Consider the following 15,908-nt stretch of genomic DNA (forward strand, 5'->3'; position numbering starts at 1 on the left):
ACGAATGGCGTGATCATGACATGAGCTGAAACCAAGAGTCAGACGCTTAACTGAGCCTCCAGGCGCCCCAAGAGTTTTGTTTTTCTAATGTCTTTGTTTTTAAATAATAGTTAACACATGCCAACCTGTGGATAAATGGACAAACTTGCAATCAGTTACCCACTTCAAATGCTGTCTTCTCAGGTTCTGTGTCCCCTAAGTATTAAGAGTTGTGCGGGCCTTATTTTCTCTCTGAATAAGTTTGTCATTGTGGATGACGTTGACGCAGCAAACCTGTTGGCGCGGTGTGCTTCTGGAAGAAGGTGGCATTGGGAGGTGGCCTGGTCGGTCCTTTTTTGGTCTGAATCCTGCTCAGGCTGAAGCCATGGTTCAGCCAGTGATTCCCAGATATGATGTGCCTCAGAGTCCCTTCCTGAGCAGGTGTGGCCTGGGGGCCCAAGAGTGCATTTCTAACGCATTCCAGGTTGTCAGAGAACCACTGGTGCCAGTCAGGGGCTTCTTATGTCCACCTGTCTACTGGAGGGAGTTGGAACAGCTGTGTATCCCTTTCACGTGTGAAAGTTGGTATCTAAAATTTTTCCTTACAGATTTAATAAGCAAAGGATTAAGTTTTCCACTGTTTTACATCATTCTCTCTAATGTTCTCCTGGCCCTGAATACTGCCCTGATTTGGCGTCTACTCTCAGAATGTATGAGCACCCAGACAGGCCCTCTTGCCCCTGTAATGGGGTCTTGTGCCCTAACAGATTTCATATGCGTGCCGACTAGTTTCTGTCTGAATACTGTTTGCTGAGCACATTTTTACTCTGCGCAGGAGAATGCGGAAATATTAAAAGATTTAATCGTGAATATAAGGGTTATAGAACCTGAGAAGACAGCATTTGAAATGGGTAACTGATCGCAAGTTTGTCCATTTATCCACAGGTTGGCACGTGTTAACTATTATTTAAAAACAACTTGGTGGGGCGCCTGGGTGGCTCAGTCGGTTAAGCGGCCGACTTCGGCTCAGGTCATGATCTCGCGGTCTGTGAGTTCGAGCCCCGCATCGGGCTCTGTGCCGACAGCTCAGAGCCTGGAGTCTGTTTCAGATTCTGTGTCTCCGTCTCTCTCTCTGACCCTCCCCCGTTCATGCTCTGTCTCAAAAATAAACGTTACCAAAAAAAAAATTTAAAAAAAAAATAATAATAAAATAAAATAAAAACAACTTTTGGGGCACCTGGGTGGCTCAGTCGGTTAAGCGCCTTACTCTTGATTTTGGCTCAGGTCATGATCCCAGGGTCATGGGATCAAGCCCTTGTCGGACTGTCTGCAGACATCATGGGGCCTGCATGGGATCCTCTCTCCCTCTCTCTCAAAATAAACAAACTTAAAAAAACAAATAGAATTTTTTTAATTTATTAAAATTTTTTTTTTAATGTTTCTTTTTGAGAGAGTGCAAGCAGGGGAGGGGCAGACAGAGAGGAAGACAGAATCGGAAGCAGGCTCCAGGCTCTAGCTGTCAGCACAGAGCCCGACGTGGGGCTCGAACCCACGAACTGTGAGATGGTGACCTGAGCCAAAGTCGGACACTTAACTGACTGAGCCCACCCAGGTGCCCCCAAAAATACAATTTTTTAAATATTTGTTTATTTATTTAGAGAGAGGGATAGAGAGGGGTGCACGTGGGGGAAGGGCAGAGGGAGAGAGAATCTCAAGCAGGCTTTTCTCTGTTGTCATGGAGCCCGACTTGGGGCTTGATCCCACAAACACGAGATCAGGAGTTGATGGTTCAACCGACTGAGCCACCCAGGCACTCCTCAAAAATATAATTTATCTCGCAAAATAAGTTAAAATTGCATTAAAGATTAACTTCTAAATATATTGGGGCTTTAAAGAAAGCCACACAGTTTTTTTTGTCATCACTGATGATCGCTGCAGGGTCAGCCTTGAGACCTTGTTCCCTCTCAGGAGAAGGAAGATGGAAAAAATATCGAAACTCCTTCCAGTTTTAGTCATCTTTTACCAAAAACCATCTTAAATTATGTGTTAGTGGGAAATTTTATTGGTTCTTCTTTAATTTGGTTGCAGTCTTTTACTTAGAAATCACTGGGGGCTGCCTGGGGGGGCTCAGTCGGTTGAGTGTCCCGCTTCAGCTTGGTCATCCATGATCTCGCGTTCCTGGGTTCGAGCCCCGTGTCAGGCTCTGTGCTGACAGCTCAGAACCTGGAACCTGCTTTGGATTCTGTGTCTCCCTCTCTCTCTGCCCCTCCCCTGCTTGTGCTCTCTCAAAAAATAAAAAACATTAAAAAAAATTTTTTTTAAAGAAATCACTGGTTTAGAAAAGGGTTTTCTCTCTAGTCCGTAACGATTCAGTGCTCCCAGACACCATCCTCCCCAGCGGCGGCACCCAGCCGAGTGGGTGCAGGAGGCGCTGTGGAAAAGGGAGAGGAGGTGGCAGATGAGCTTGAAGACGGGGCAAGGAGGGTGGCTCTGCTTACACAGTGTCAGCTGTCACTGAGGTGCTGCATGCCCTGTGACTGCCTTCACCCTAGAAAGTCACTCTTGAGAAAGGAAAGCGGTACCTGTTAATAAACTCTGAAAGGCAGCAGCTTTGCTTTTTTCTTTCAAGCTTTGTATTATGGAAAACGTCAGACATTCTGGAAATTCTCTCCCAGCTCTTCCCCACCCAGATCCAGACGTCGTGTCATTTTTATCTGTTGGTATTTCAGCATCTCTGAAAGAATTTGCTTTTACTATTTTTTAAAATTAGCAGTAATTCTTTTATACTTAGTACTCCTTAGGATTCGAGTCATTTTTTTTTTTTTTGTCGTCATGGTAAAATATATGTAACATACAATTGACCATTTTACAGCATACAGGTCAGTGGCATTAGGTACATTCACAGCATTTTGAAACCATCTCCTCTAACGAGTTCAGAAGCATTTTCATTGTCCCAGTAGTAAACCTTATACACAGCAGTTACTTCCCGTCTCCCTCTTACCTGAGCCCCTGGCAGCCACTAATCTGTCTCTGTGGATTTGCCTACACTGGACATTCCCTGTAGATACAGCTTGATACGTGGCCTTTTATATCTGGTCTCTCACTGAGCATCATGTTCGGAGGCTTATAGCATCGGTCAGTACTTCTTTATGGCTTAATGTTTCCATTTTTGTTGATTCAGTCACCGATTGATGGACATTTGGATTGTTTCCACCTTCTGGCTGTTGTGAATAGTGCCGCTGTGAACATTCATGATTATGTATGGTGTCCTCGTTTTCATTTCTTCTGGGTGTATACCTAGGAGTAGAATTGCTCAGTCCTATGGTAATTCTGTGTTGTTTATTGAAGAACCTCCAAACTTTTCCACAGCAGCTACATTTTACATTCTTCCGCTGATGTATGAGATTCTCATTTGTCTACATCCTCACCAACACGTGTTGTTTTCTGTTGTTGTTTTTCCCCCTCATGGCCATCTTACTGGGTGTGAAGTGGTATCAGTGATTTGGGTTTGCATTTCTCTCATGAGTAACGATGTTGAGCATCTTCTCATGTGCTTGGTGATTTGTAGGTCTTCAAAGAGCTGTCTGTGTAAATCTTTTGTCCATTTTTTGTTGTTGAGGTGTAGGAGCTCTTGATATATTCTGGATACTAGGTCCTGACCAGATGTGATTTGCAAATATTTTCTCTCATTTGGTGGGTTTATCTCTTCACTCTCCTGATAGAGTCTCCGATGCACCAGTTTTTTACAGATTTAAAATAATTTTTTTTAATGTTTATTTATTTTTGAGAGAGCGAGAGAGAGAGAGACAGAGTGTGAGCCAAGAAGGGGCTGAGAGAGAAAGGGAGACACGGAATCTGAAGCAGGCTCCAGGCTCCGAGCTGTCAGCACAGAGCCCGATGCAGGGCTTGAACCCACAAACCGTGAGGTCATGACCTGAGTGGAAGTCTGGCGCTTAACCGGCTGAGCCACCCAGGCGCCCCTAAAATAATTTTTTTTAATGTTTATTTTTGAGAGAGGGAGCAAGAACGTGAGCGGGGGAGGGGCAGAGAGAGAGGGAGACACAGAATCCGAAGCAGGCTCCAGGCTCCGAGCTGTCAGCACACAGCCTGACAGAGGGCTCGAACCCGTGAGCTGTGAGATAGTGACCTGAACCCGATGATCGGATGCTTAACCGATGGAGCCACCCAGGCGCCCCTCTGATGCGCCAGTTTTTAATTGTGAAGTCCCCTTTATCTCTGTGCCCTTTTGTGTCTTGTGCTCCAGGTGGCCTATGCAAAGACTCCACTGCCACCCCTGAGGTGGTGCCCCTGTGCTTTCTTCTTCTCAGAGCGACAGTGTTCCAGCTCTTAGGTTTAGTTCTTCGATCCATGTAGCGTGAATTTTTGTATCGAGTGAGTGAGGTAAGGGTCTGACCACATCTTCAGCGTGTGGATGTACATCTGTTCCAGAAGAGGCCTCTTCCATAGGAGGTCTCTTCCATAGAAGAGACCATGCTTTCCCCACGGAGTGGTTTTGTCACCCTTGCGGAAAGTCACTTGACCTCCGATCTACGGGTTTCTTTCTCACGTCTATCTCCCTGACCTTCGCGTCTGCCTTGATGCCAAAGCCACAGTTTTGATTACCACAGTTTTGTAGGAAGTTTTGAAATTGGGAAGTAGGAGTCCTCCAACCTTGTTCTTCTTTTTCAAGATTGTTTTGACTATTCTGGATCCCTAGCAATTCCATGCAAATTTTAGGATCAGCTTTTCCATTTCTGCAAAAAACCAGCATTTGGGATTTCGATAGGGACTGCACTGAGCCCGTAGATTGCTTTAGGCAGTGCTGCATGACGAGCATCACGTCTTCTCAACCAGGAGCGTTGACATCTCTCCATTTGTTTAAGTCTTTAATTTCTTTCCACAGTGTTCTGTAGTTCTCAGTGTAAAAGTCTGGCTCAAATTTCTTCCTGTTTTATTCCTTTGGAACTCCTTCCTATTCAGTTCCTTTGGAATTGTTCTCTTAATTTCCTTTTAAGTTCACTATATATACAGCTGATTACAATATGTTACAGCTGATTATTATACATACAGCTGATTACTATATATTACAGTCTTTTCTATATATATAGCTGTTACCATATATACTGCTGATTACTGTGCATTACAGTTGCTACTATATACATAGCCAGTTACTGCATATTACAGCTGTTACTATGTACACAGCTGTTACAGCTGATTTTCGCATGTCCATATTGTACTTTGCAACTTTGCTGAGTTCAGTTCTGAGTTGTTACAGTTTTTGGCTTAGGGGGTTTTCTTGTGTGGATTTATTAGGATTTCCTACATACAAAGATTAGGTCACTTCCAGTAGAGAGTTTTCCTTCCTTTTCCATTCAGATGCCTTGACTTCCCTGTGCCTGCTGGGCTAAGCCTCCAGCAGTGTTGCATCTCAGTGCCAGAAGCAGACATCTGTGTCCTGCTCCTGATCCTAGAGGGAGAATGTCGTCTTGCACTGTCGAGGCCGATGTTAGCTGTGGGTTGTCGTCTGCAGACCTTATTATGCCGAGTTGTTTTTCCTTTCTGGTTTGCTGAGGAGCTCTATCGGGAAAGGGTGTTGAATTCAGTCACGTGCTTTTTCTGTGTTGAGGTGATCATGTGGGTGTTTTCCTTTATTAATGCAGTGTGTTGCATGGCTCTTTTTTTTTTTTTTTTTTTAAATGTTTAGCTACCCGTGCGTCCCTGGGATGAATCCGTCGGCCGTGGCATATAACCCTTTCATATGCTGTTGAATTTGACTTGCTGATGTCTTGTTGAGGAGGTTTATGTCAGTTTGTGTCAGGGACATTGTAGCTTTCCTGTAGTATTCTGGTCCGCTTCGGTTTCAGGGTGATGCTGGCGTCGGAGAGTGGATGTGGAAGTCTGGCCTGTGCCTGTGCGGGACAGCTCCTCTTCGCGGCGGCTTCTGGGGCTGTACCACCTGCCCCCCCAGAAAACCCAGTGTGCTTCTGGCCGTTCCTCAGCCTCTCTTCCCCCACTGGGATGTGGTTCTGGTCAGAGGTGCTCTGTCAGTGTGGGTCTTTGCTGAGACGGCCACCCCAGGCCTCTATCCGGGGGCAGGGGCAGCGGCAGCGGGTGTTGGGAAGAATGGTCACCTCCTCCTGCTGACCACGTTCTCTTGTGGCCCTGAAGCAGAAGTCCCAGGCTGACACTTCACTCGTTGTCCTAAGAGTCTCCGTCGTGCTCACAGCCATCAGCCCTTCTCCTTGCAGAAAACGGCCCCCTGCCCTGTGCTGCTTTGAGGTGTTAAGAAGGTGTAAGGGCCTCTTGGGGACACAGGTGCCTGTGGGCTAGTGCCTGCGCTGTCTGTCGTCTTAGTCCAGTGTCCCTGTTCACCTCCGTCTCCCCCGGGGGCCACTTGCAGGGGTGTATCTGGAGCCAGCGGAAGACCTGCTTGACCAGCTTAGCTTTTTGCCCTGTTTCCCCACGGGAGGCGTCTGCCCTGAGGGGACGGCGTTGCTGTCGTGCCCATCCTGTGTAAGGCTGGTGCTCTGGGGGGCTTCTAGAGGTGACCTCCCACAGTTGACCCTCAGTGCTCGCCTGATCACTAACAGTGATTTGTAATCCCAGTCAGTGCTCATGCGTGCTCACGCACCCACGCGCGGGGTGGCTGGACACTTGAATCTGGCTCCTGCTGAGGGGCGACACGGCGGTGCCCCCTCTTGGGTTCGGCTCTGACCGGAAGCACATGCCCTTTAGTGCAGCTTTTCAGGGTTGGTGTTTTTGCTGGTGATCTTCCTGTTTAAAATGGACCCTAAGCATAGTACTGAAAAGGCCCCTGGTGTCGGAGGCACAGAGCTCTGTGATTTGCTTTATGTTACATGAGTTGCTTTCAGGCATGAGCTCAGTGTTAACGTGGTAGTAAGTTGTTTTTAACCAGAAACACATAGAATAAGGTGTGTGTTAACCGGTTGACAGACCCCTGCCCTGTATCTCTCCCGGGAGGGTGGCCGAGCACAGCAAGGTCCCAGCGTCCCGTGTCGCTCAGTTCCCGGCACTGATTCGCTCTCGTTCGTGTCAAGCGTCTTCGACTGTGTGGTGTGCGGGTCCCACTGGAAGAACTAGGGCTGCACGTCAGCGCCACCCCAGCAACCACACAGGCCCTCTTTCCTAACAGGACTGGGCAGTTATTCTGGAACGAAGTGGAGAGGAACCAGGGTGCCCCCGTTAATCAGGGTCGAGCCAGCCCCTCTGTTCCTGAGGGCATGGCCATGTGCAGAGCCCCACCCTGGCCCCCTGTCTAGGTCAGGGGGCCTGTTCTCCTCAAGACCAGGAGCTGACGGCTCTCAGGGTGCATGGCCGCTAGAGCCCCCTAGGGCCCATCTTCCCAAGAGAATGCTCTCTCCATCCCCATGTGTCCTACACAAGAGGCCTTAGCACCAAGCATCAGGACAGGCCTGCCAGATGAGGTGCATGAGTCCGAGACTGCTCTGTGTGGTCACCCAGGGGGCGAAGATCCGAAAGACTGGGGCTGTCCACAGCTAGTCCGACAAAAATCAGGGGGACAGGTGGCTCTCTCATGAGCGTGTGACGCAGCAGAGATGCCACAGACCCCTGTGTGAAAAGGAGCCGGTGGAGATGGTCCAGAGATACAACTTGGATGGGTTCTGAGTCGGGTACAACAAGGCGGGTCTGAGTTGCAGAACTGCCTCCTGTGCCCGTGGTTCACCCGGGCGGCCCTTGCTCCATCCCAAGGTCAGGCGGAGTCTCTACAGCAGCCAGTGCGCATCCCTGGGGCCCAGGTGGAAGCCTGCACCCTCCCGGCGTCTTCTGCCCCTACACCTCCTTGGAGGAACCCGTCGCCGAGCGCCTGGTGTGGGGTCGGTCTCCCCGCCCCTGCATTCGAGTTCCCAGTTTGCCTTTCTGTAGCCTGACTTCTCCTGCCTTCTCTTCCTTTCAAGATACAGGCAGCTCTGTGTCCATGTGACGCTTCCACTCCAGGACCCATTCTGCCATCTGTATGCCTCCCTTCGTAGCTGCTTCCCTGGCTGTGTTTCCGGGTTCGGCCAGGGGCGCCTTATGCTGGGACACTGATCGGGCTGGAGGTTCTGCCCCTTCCCTAGGGGGACCCAGCCCTGTCTTCTCACTCTGCGGAAGCAGCACTTTCTGTTTTCGTGTCTTAGAGTTTGCCTGAGTGTGCAAAGCATGGGCCGGGTGAGGGCCAGGGAAGGTGATGCAGCCCCGAGAGAGGACGCGCTTGGTGGTGGGGACCAAGGAGAAGCCGCCAAGCCGGACCAGGGCTCGCGGGCACGCGTCTGCTTGTGAGCTCCTAGGTTCATGGGGCCCGGACGAAGATGAACCTCCCCACACACGGGGCTTTCCTTGTCGCGGCTCCCGTTTGGCCTGGGCCACACACCCACCCCGCTCAGTGTGATGTGGGGCACGAGGGGCTTCTGCTCGGGGAGAAGGCGGGCGGCAGCCCCTTTGCCTGAGCCTCCCCCCGTGCTTCTGTGAAGGTAGCACAGTCTTCGAAGTGATAAAGAGGCCAGCTGTTGCTGAGAACACCCGCTCGTCAGACAGTTAACTTGCTATATAGGGTTTGTCCAGTCCAGGCTCCTGTGCCCCTGGCCACCGCGGGCCGTACAGTCACACACAGAAGCCAACCCTTTGGGCAGAGCCTGGACCAGCTGGTGCCCCGGGGCCCCGTGGGGGCCTGACGGGGGACGAGGGCGCACCTGAGAACGCGGGGTCTGACTCACTGTCTCTTTGCAGCGGGGGCGAGTCCTCTGCACATGCTGGCAACACACGCATCGGCGTCCGCCTCCCTGCCCACGAAGCGCCAGAACGGCGACCAGTCGGAGCAGCCGGAGCTGAAGCGGGTCAAGACGGAAGACGGCGAGAGCATCGTCATCGCGCTGAGTGTGGACACGCCGCCGACGGCCGGCAGGGAGAAGGGTGTCCAGAACTAGCGACTGGGACAGCTTTTCTTACTTTAATATCAACTCTGTGGTGCCAAAAGGAGACACTGCCTCTCACCGACGCTCGGAACGCCGTCTCGGTGGGTAGAGGGCCCTGCGGTTGGACTTCACCTCAGCACTGAAAACACAAAACCCAGGTGGCCTTACGCTCCTTAAAGACAGAAGTCACACCTGAACAAAACCACGTGCAACAGAACCTGGTTCCGGCCGCGTCTCCCCGCCCCGGGCTCAGCTGGTGACCCCGGATTAGAGGCGCGAGGTCCCGGTTGAGCCCGTGCCTGGGGCGGGCGGAGCTGCCGGGACAGGGCGGGCGCCGTCCCCGCTGCCCTCCCAGGACGCCTGGGGCTGGCGCTTGCAGATGAGACCGTGTTTTGTTGTCCACATGTGGAATTAGAGTATTTTGAGGTGTACTTTCTTTACGAAATAATGGGGTCTTTGACATTTCAGATCACTCCATTTCTACTCTGGAAATTTTGGAATCACACAGGACTTTTTGTGTTGATTTCATTTGGGGAAAAGAAACAATGTAGTTTTGTTTTTGTTGTTTGTTTTCAGCCTATGGAATGATTTCCTTTTGTCTATCCTGTTAATGTTCAGATGGAGCTGCTTGATGACATCTGCAGGTTTTCCGTGTTAGAGCAGGTGCCGGATGCATTTAGGATGGACAGACAGACTGACTGGACAGACGGATGCCCGTGCTGGGCTGCATGTAGCCATGACCGAAAGAACTGCCGGACTCTCCGAGCTGCACTTAACTGGTTCTCTTTCCTGCTACTTTCTGTTGTTTGTTTCTTTGTGTTGACTTTGTCCCGGCATAATTTTCCACTCTAAGTAAAACAAGCCTCCTAAGTGTTGTGTGTGTTTCAAACGACAGAACTGTTCCTCCTTCATTTGGAAAAAAGATTCCGTCTTCTTCCACATACCCTTTTCAGACAAGCGTCATAGGTCTCTCTGTGGCACGTTCCTAGTCACGGTCACCGGCTCGAGGCACAGAGCCATCGTCCGACCAGCCGTCCACCCGGTGACGCTGCCATCTGCCCGGCACGCGGGGAGCAGCAGGTGTGGGGTGGAGGAGAGGCTGCGTGTTAACGCGAGGGCCTTGGAAACATCCAGGTCCTTCTCTGATTTGTGACAGGAAATCCCCCTCAGCCTTTCAGAACTGAAGCAGTCCTAAAGCTGACTTCTCTCCTACAAGACACAAAGGTGAGTGAATGAGCAGTAAGGGCCCCCCCCCCCGCCCCCCCCGCCCGGCCTCCGTCACGCTGCCCCTGAACAAAACCCTTGGCCTTTCCAGAGCGTTCTGAGGGGGTCAGGGCTGAGCAGCCGTGCAACTAGAAGAGGGCTTTGGCCTTATTGTGAACTTTTAAATGTCATCATCATCATCATGTTATTTATTTAAATGTAGTTATTTTGGTATTTAATTTTTTTTTTTAAAGAGAGGGAAAACCCTGTATTTTCCTGGTGGAATGAAACGGCTCAGAGTGGTATATTTAGGCAATTTTAAAACCTTATTTACCTACAGACCAAATATGATAAATTTGTTCTAAGTATTGTGTGTTAACCCACAGTACGGAGCTGTCACAATGTTATTGCAGATAATGCGTATGAAAAATAATGAAATTACTGCACACTAGCTGGATTTATAACTCAGCCATTAAAGAAAAATAAAAATGAAACCATCATGTGAATGAGGCCCCACGTGTGTGACAGTGGCAGGTAACTTGCAGGCTGGAGCCCGGATGGGTCAGAGTGCCTCAGGGCAGCAGTCTGCATCTTCCAGGCACTTTACAGACAACCTTGGAATGTATAGTTTTTGTCTTTTTACTCAGAAGGTTTGCGATTTGCAAAATAACGCCGATTGCATAATGTCCTGCGTAGGGTCAGGTCGCTCTGCTGAGTGGTCCAGACCTGCCAGTCAGGACTCCCGTGGGCTCTGACTGAGCTCTGGGCAGGTGAATGGTCGAGGCCGCCCCAGCGCGAACACGGACTTGGCCAATGCATCGTGTGTCCGCCTGGAGCCGTGTCTCCACAGCAGTGTACCTGTCACCGTCCAGAAAGACTGGGGTAGTTCTCCCAAAGTAAGCCCGGTCCATCAGTTGGTTATTTCTGAGCCTAAAACATAGACTTTGTGGGCTGGAGGGACTTTTGCTGGGATTATAGACTTTAAAAAAAGTACCCAGCTCTCAAATATTTTTGCTGTAAAGCAGCTGGCGTGTGCCTTTTTCAGAGGGCTTGGGGGCCTCTTCCTTGTCTTGTTCAGTTGGCTGATTGATTGGCACATGGAAACTTAAGACTATCAAGGAGAAGGCAGAAAAACAACATGGATTAGCAAATAGTCGTATCCCGGGCACTTAAAAACCGTTTGCAGTTTAGCTCTGAACTCCCAGGAGCCCTCAAAACATCCACGGCCACTGAGCTCGTGTCCCTGCTTGACTCCTGGTGCCCCCTCAACAGAGTGTTGCTCCGAACTAATCCCCAGCTGTTCACTGGAAGTTCCTAAATGTCTTACTTCAGGACGTTTCCGCTTTGACCTTTGCCAGACTTCTGAGCTCCCCAAGGAACTAGAAACTTCATTTGAACAGCTTTGCCCCAAACCAAACAAAAATACGCAAGAGAAACTCCCATGTGAGCCACGTGGCGCGGTGTGTCTGGGCATGACTTGGGATCCCTCCTACTCTGACATCCTTAAGAGTCTCCACGTGGACAGCTGAGCTCCTTAAAGACACCACTCCCTTCACCATCCTCCCTTAGAACAGCAGCATAGACCCTGAGTCGGGCGGGGCAGCCCCAGGACTTAGGATTTCCAAGCTATGTGACACAAGGAGATCAGTGACAGTCTTCAAGTCCCAACCTCCACAATTCTAGAAAGCATAGTGGTGATTTGTGTGCAAAGATTTTAAATTTTAAAACTACCAACTTCCTGAAATTCAATAAAATATTTTTACTAATTTTAATTGAATAGAGTATCATTGTCATTTTGATAAACTGAAACAAGTTTTTTTGTTTTTGTTTTTGTTTTTTAACTTGTGCTCTGACCTGCCAAGGGCCTAGTGCACTGGAGCAAAGGCACCGAGGAGCTGCTGTGCTGGCCGTGGTGTGGGCTCTGCCGCCAGAGAGGGGTGTTCGCACGTGGAAGAGGCTCAGGGGGCACAGGTGGTGATGACGGAATCTCACTGATTTTATCGATGACAGTGCAGTTGTGAAACCTACTTTGAGGTTGTGGCTGTTGCCACCATTTCTTCTAAGGACCCCGCCTTTCAGCCTAAGAATCAAGATCACTGCTGACAACTTGAGATCTACGCCCCCGTGGCGGCGCAGGCTCCACGCTCTGACACGGTGACCGTCCGGCTACCAGAAAGTCCCCAGTGGGGATCGCTGGTGTCCCGGAGCTTGCTAACTAACCCTGGCAGCCGGGGAAGGTCGGCGCGGGGCCCTGTGGGAGCTCAAGGAAGCTGCGCTGCAGGGCTCACAGACAGAGCTCGTGGGGCGCTTCACTCTGACACAGAGAGACTAGTTCTCCTAACGAAAGGAAGCATTCACAATTGGCTTTAGATCTCCTGTCCACGTTGCATTAATAGATACCTTAAAACGCGTATGGCCTTAACTCCCCTTCTGTCAGACAACGTTACTCTGGTAACTCATTAGGTTCTCCTTCAAGTTAAACTTGTCCGAACAGGTGTCAAAGCAGCTATCCTAGAGGATAAGCTACCTTTGTCCAAGAAAGACATAGAAGAGAAGAGCCTCCAGATAAAGGGGACAGTTCACTAACCAACAGGTCTTTCATGTAGCAGAAGCACTGCTAATTAGAGGTAGGCCCACATTTAGAGCCGTGTTTAGTCTACAACGAAGACATCAGTGCCCATCGGGAGCCTACCTGCAGCCACACAGTAAGTTCAGGCCTAAACGGCTGTGAGAACCACGGCGCACAGTGACTGACCCCGTAGGCCACTGTCCAGCACACGCAGGTTTCCATGGAATGCTGTGCTACAAGGACTCACCGCTTGTTGCTTCCTCCATGTTTACATCCGCCGCCACACGACAGATGTTAGCCAGGGTCTCAGGTGACCTCTGAGGAGATGGGTAATCCCGTGGGCATAAGCACACTTTGCCCTGTGCCTTCCCGGGGTTACAGCTGACATCGCTGAACAGAATGAAGCATTTTCCCAGTACTCTGAAAAGTAAATAGCAGCAGACAGATTGGGACTGTGGGACTAAAACTGTAGAAGAACCAGTATGGTGATGATTTTCCCGTATTTTCCTCCCTCGTAACCCCCCGGGCAGCCTGAATACAGAACTGAACTTAGGAGCAAACACCACGGACCCGGGAGACACCTCCTCCCTCTCTACCTGGAGAGTGCTGGGAAGGGCCCATGGACACCGGGGAGATCTGCTCGGACAGCTCTGGACACACAGAGGGCTCAGAGACGGGAGACTAGAAAAAGGGACACCTGTATACTCCAAAGAGGGTGTGTGTGTGTGTGGGGGGGGTCCTTGTGAGATCTTTTTTCTCGCCACTTTGGCCCCAAGCTGGACCCAATCAGAGAGCGTACAACACCACAGGGAGGTAAAACCTAAAATTTTTTTAGCCAAAAACCAGGCAAAGGGGTATCTGGAAGATGGAAGTATAGAAGAGCTCCTCCCCCCTCCCATAGGATACCCTGAATTCACCCTAAGCTGTGTACACCCGGAGCTGTGGCGGCAGAGACTTCATTAACTGAGCTACCATGTAGACTGGCCCTGGTGGTGCACACAGATGTAGGCCCAGCTAGCACCGTGCGCTTGGAGAACAGCGGACTCGAACCAAGGCCCATCCAGGGGAGGAAAGCGTGTGTGGTCGGAACCTAGTCAGACTGTTTGCCTGCTTCCAAAAACAAAAACCGAAAAACAAAACATACCAACATTTTCTAGAGGATTTTAATACTCAGAGTCAACATACAAAGAGCCAGGAAAGTCTAAAAGGAAGAGAAAGTCAACAGATGTCAACTTAAATGTGTTGGTGGAATGCTCAGAAAAAGATGTATTAGAGCCTTTTAAAACTCTAGTCATTATAACCACACTCCCATGAAAGAAGGGCAAATGCTGTCGAAATAAACCAGAAGTTACAAACTTTAAAGTGAAAATTTAAACATTTGGAAACAAACCAAGCCTTGGGGACTTGTGGGACAATATAAAAAGATCTGATGTGTGCATTAATGGATTCCCAGCAAAAAGAGAAAGACATTGGTGTAAAAATACTGTTTTTTACCAAAATGGTTGGAAGTATTCCAAATTTGGGAAAACACAAATTTAAGGATTCACAAAGCTCAGTACACCCCAAAAAGTTAAAACTATGTCAAAACACCACTGACTAATGAACCTGAAGACTTTTTATCTTGAAAGCAGCCCAAAAAAAGGGACTAATTTTATACAGAGTAAGGACAATGTGAACAACAGATTTCTCATCAGAAACCAGAGCCCATGTGACTGGACAGTTTTTAAAGACTGAAAGTAATCATCTAGAATACTGTACCCATAGAAATACCAGGAATACAGATGAAATAGATATTCCCACATGAAGGTGAACTAAGAGTCCTGAACCAGCAGAGCTGCTCAGAAAGCAATGCTAAGGGAAGTTCTTCAGGCAAAAAGTAAACGACGGAACAAAACTTGGAACTTCAGGAATGAGCTCGGGGTGCCTGGGTGGCTCGGTTGGCTAAATGTCCGACTTCAGCTCAGGTCATCTCACGGTTTGTGGGGTTGAGCCCTGCATCAGGCCTGCTTCAGTTCTCTCTTCCCCTCTCTCTACCTCCCCCCTGCTTGTGTTGTCTCTCTCTCAAAAATCAATAAACATTGGTATGCCTGGGTGGCTCAGTTGGTTAAGCCTCCAACTCCGGCTCAGGTCATGATCTCACAATTCGTGAGTTCGAGCCCCATATCAGGCTCTGTGCTGACAACTGAGGGCCTGGAGCCTGCTTCAGATTCTGTGTCTCCCTCTTTCTTTGCACCCCCCCTGCTCATGGTCTCTCTCACTCAAAAATACATTAAAAAAAAATTTTTTTTTTTTAATCAACAGAAATGGAAAGATCTGGGCAAATACATTAATGTTTCCTCTTAAATTCCTTTTTTTAAAAAAAAAAACAATTTTTTTAATGTTTATTTATTTTTGAGACAGAGGGAGACAGAGCATGAGTGGGGGAGGGGCAGAGACAGAGGAGGACACAGAATCTGAAACAGGCTCCGGGCTCCAAGCTGTCAGCACAGAGCCCGATGCGGGGCTCTAACCCACGAACCGTGAGATCACGACCTGAGCCAAAGTCAGATGCTTAACCGACTGAGCCACCCAGGCGCCCCTAAGAGTAAGTTTTTAATTTTTGTTAATGTTCATTCATTTTGAGAGAGCAAGCACGAGTGCACGTGCATGATCAGGGAAGGGCAGAGACAGGGAGACACAGAGTCCGAAGCAGGCTCTAGGCTCTGGGCTGTCAGCACAGAGCCTGATACGGGGGTCGAACTCACGAACCGTGAGATCGTGACCTGAGCAGAAACCAAGAGTCAGACTCTCAACCAACTGAGCCACCCAGGTACCCCTGAATCAATATTGTTAAAATGGCCCTACTACCAAAAGCAATCTCCAGATTTAGTGTCATCCCCCTACAAAATACAAATTTTTCACAGAACTAGAACAAAAAAACCTAAAATTTGTATTGTTCTACAGAAGACCACAAATAGCCAAAGCAATCTTGAGAAAACAACAAAGCTGAAGGTATCACAATCCCAGATTTCAAGATACTCTACCAAGCTAAAATGAAATCGTACGGTACTGGCCCAAAAACAGACACATAGATCAATGGAACAAAACAGAGTGCCCAGAAATAAACCCAAGTTAATTCTATCACAAAGGAGGCAAAAATACATAACAGGGGAAAGACAACAAATGGTGTTGGGAAAACTGGACCACTTTCTTGTACCACACAATAAAAAAATAAATAAACTCGA

General features: G+C 49.1%; 1 protein-coding gene and 1 long non-coding RNA gene across 2 annotated transcripts in view; one reads left to right on the forward strand and one right to left on the reverse strand.

The window, feature by feature from the left end:
• FOXK2 (forkhead box K2) overlaps nt 1-11,887 on the forward strand; it is a 65,799-nt gene extending 53,912 nt beyond the window's left edge. Inside the window, exon 9 of the mRNA XM_047093928.1 lies at nt 8,728-11,887. Within this exon, the coding sequence (XP_046949884.1) occupies nt 8,728-8,924 (197 nt within the window). The 3' untranslated portion in view covers nt 8,925-11,887. The remainder of the gene's footprint in view (nt 1-8,727) is intronic.
• On the reverse strand, nt 10,339-14,667 carry LOC124522483 (uncharacterized). Its single transcript, XR_006964788.1, has 2 exons — nt 12,932-14,667; nt 10,339-11,226 (listed from the first exon to the last, which is right to left on the reverse strand). It is a non-coding gene; the product is annotated as an uncharacterized LOC124522483 (long non-coding RNA).
• Between the last annotated feature and the right edge of the window lie 1,241 nt (nt 14,668-15,908).

Source organism: Lynx rufus, unplaced genomic scaffold (genome assembly GCF_022079265.1).
Source record: "Lynx rufus isolate CCGP_SWC_20201006 ecotype Redwood Valley unplaced genomic scaffold, mLynRuf1.p SCAF_37, whole genome shotgun sequence".
Taxonomy (NCBI): Eukaryota; Metazoa; Chordata; class Mammalia; order Carnivora; family Felidae; genus Lynx; species Lynx rufus.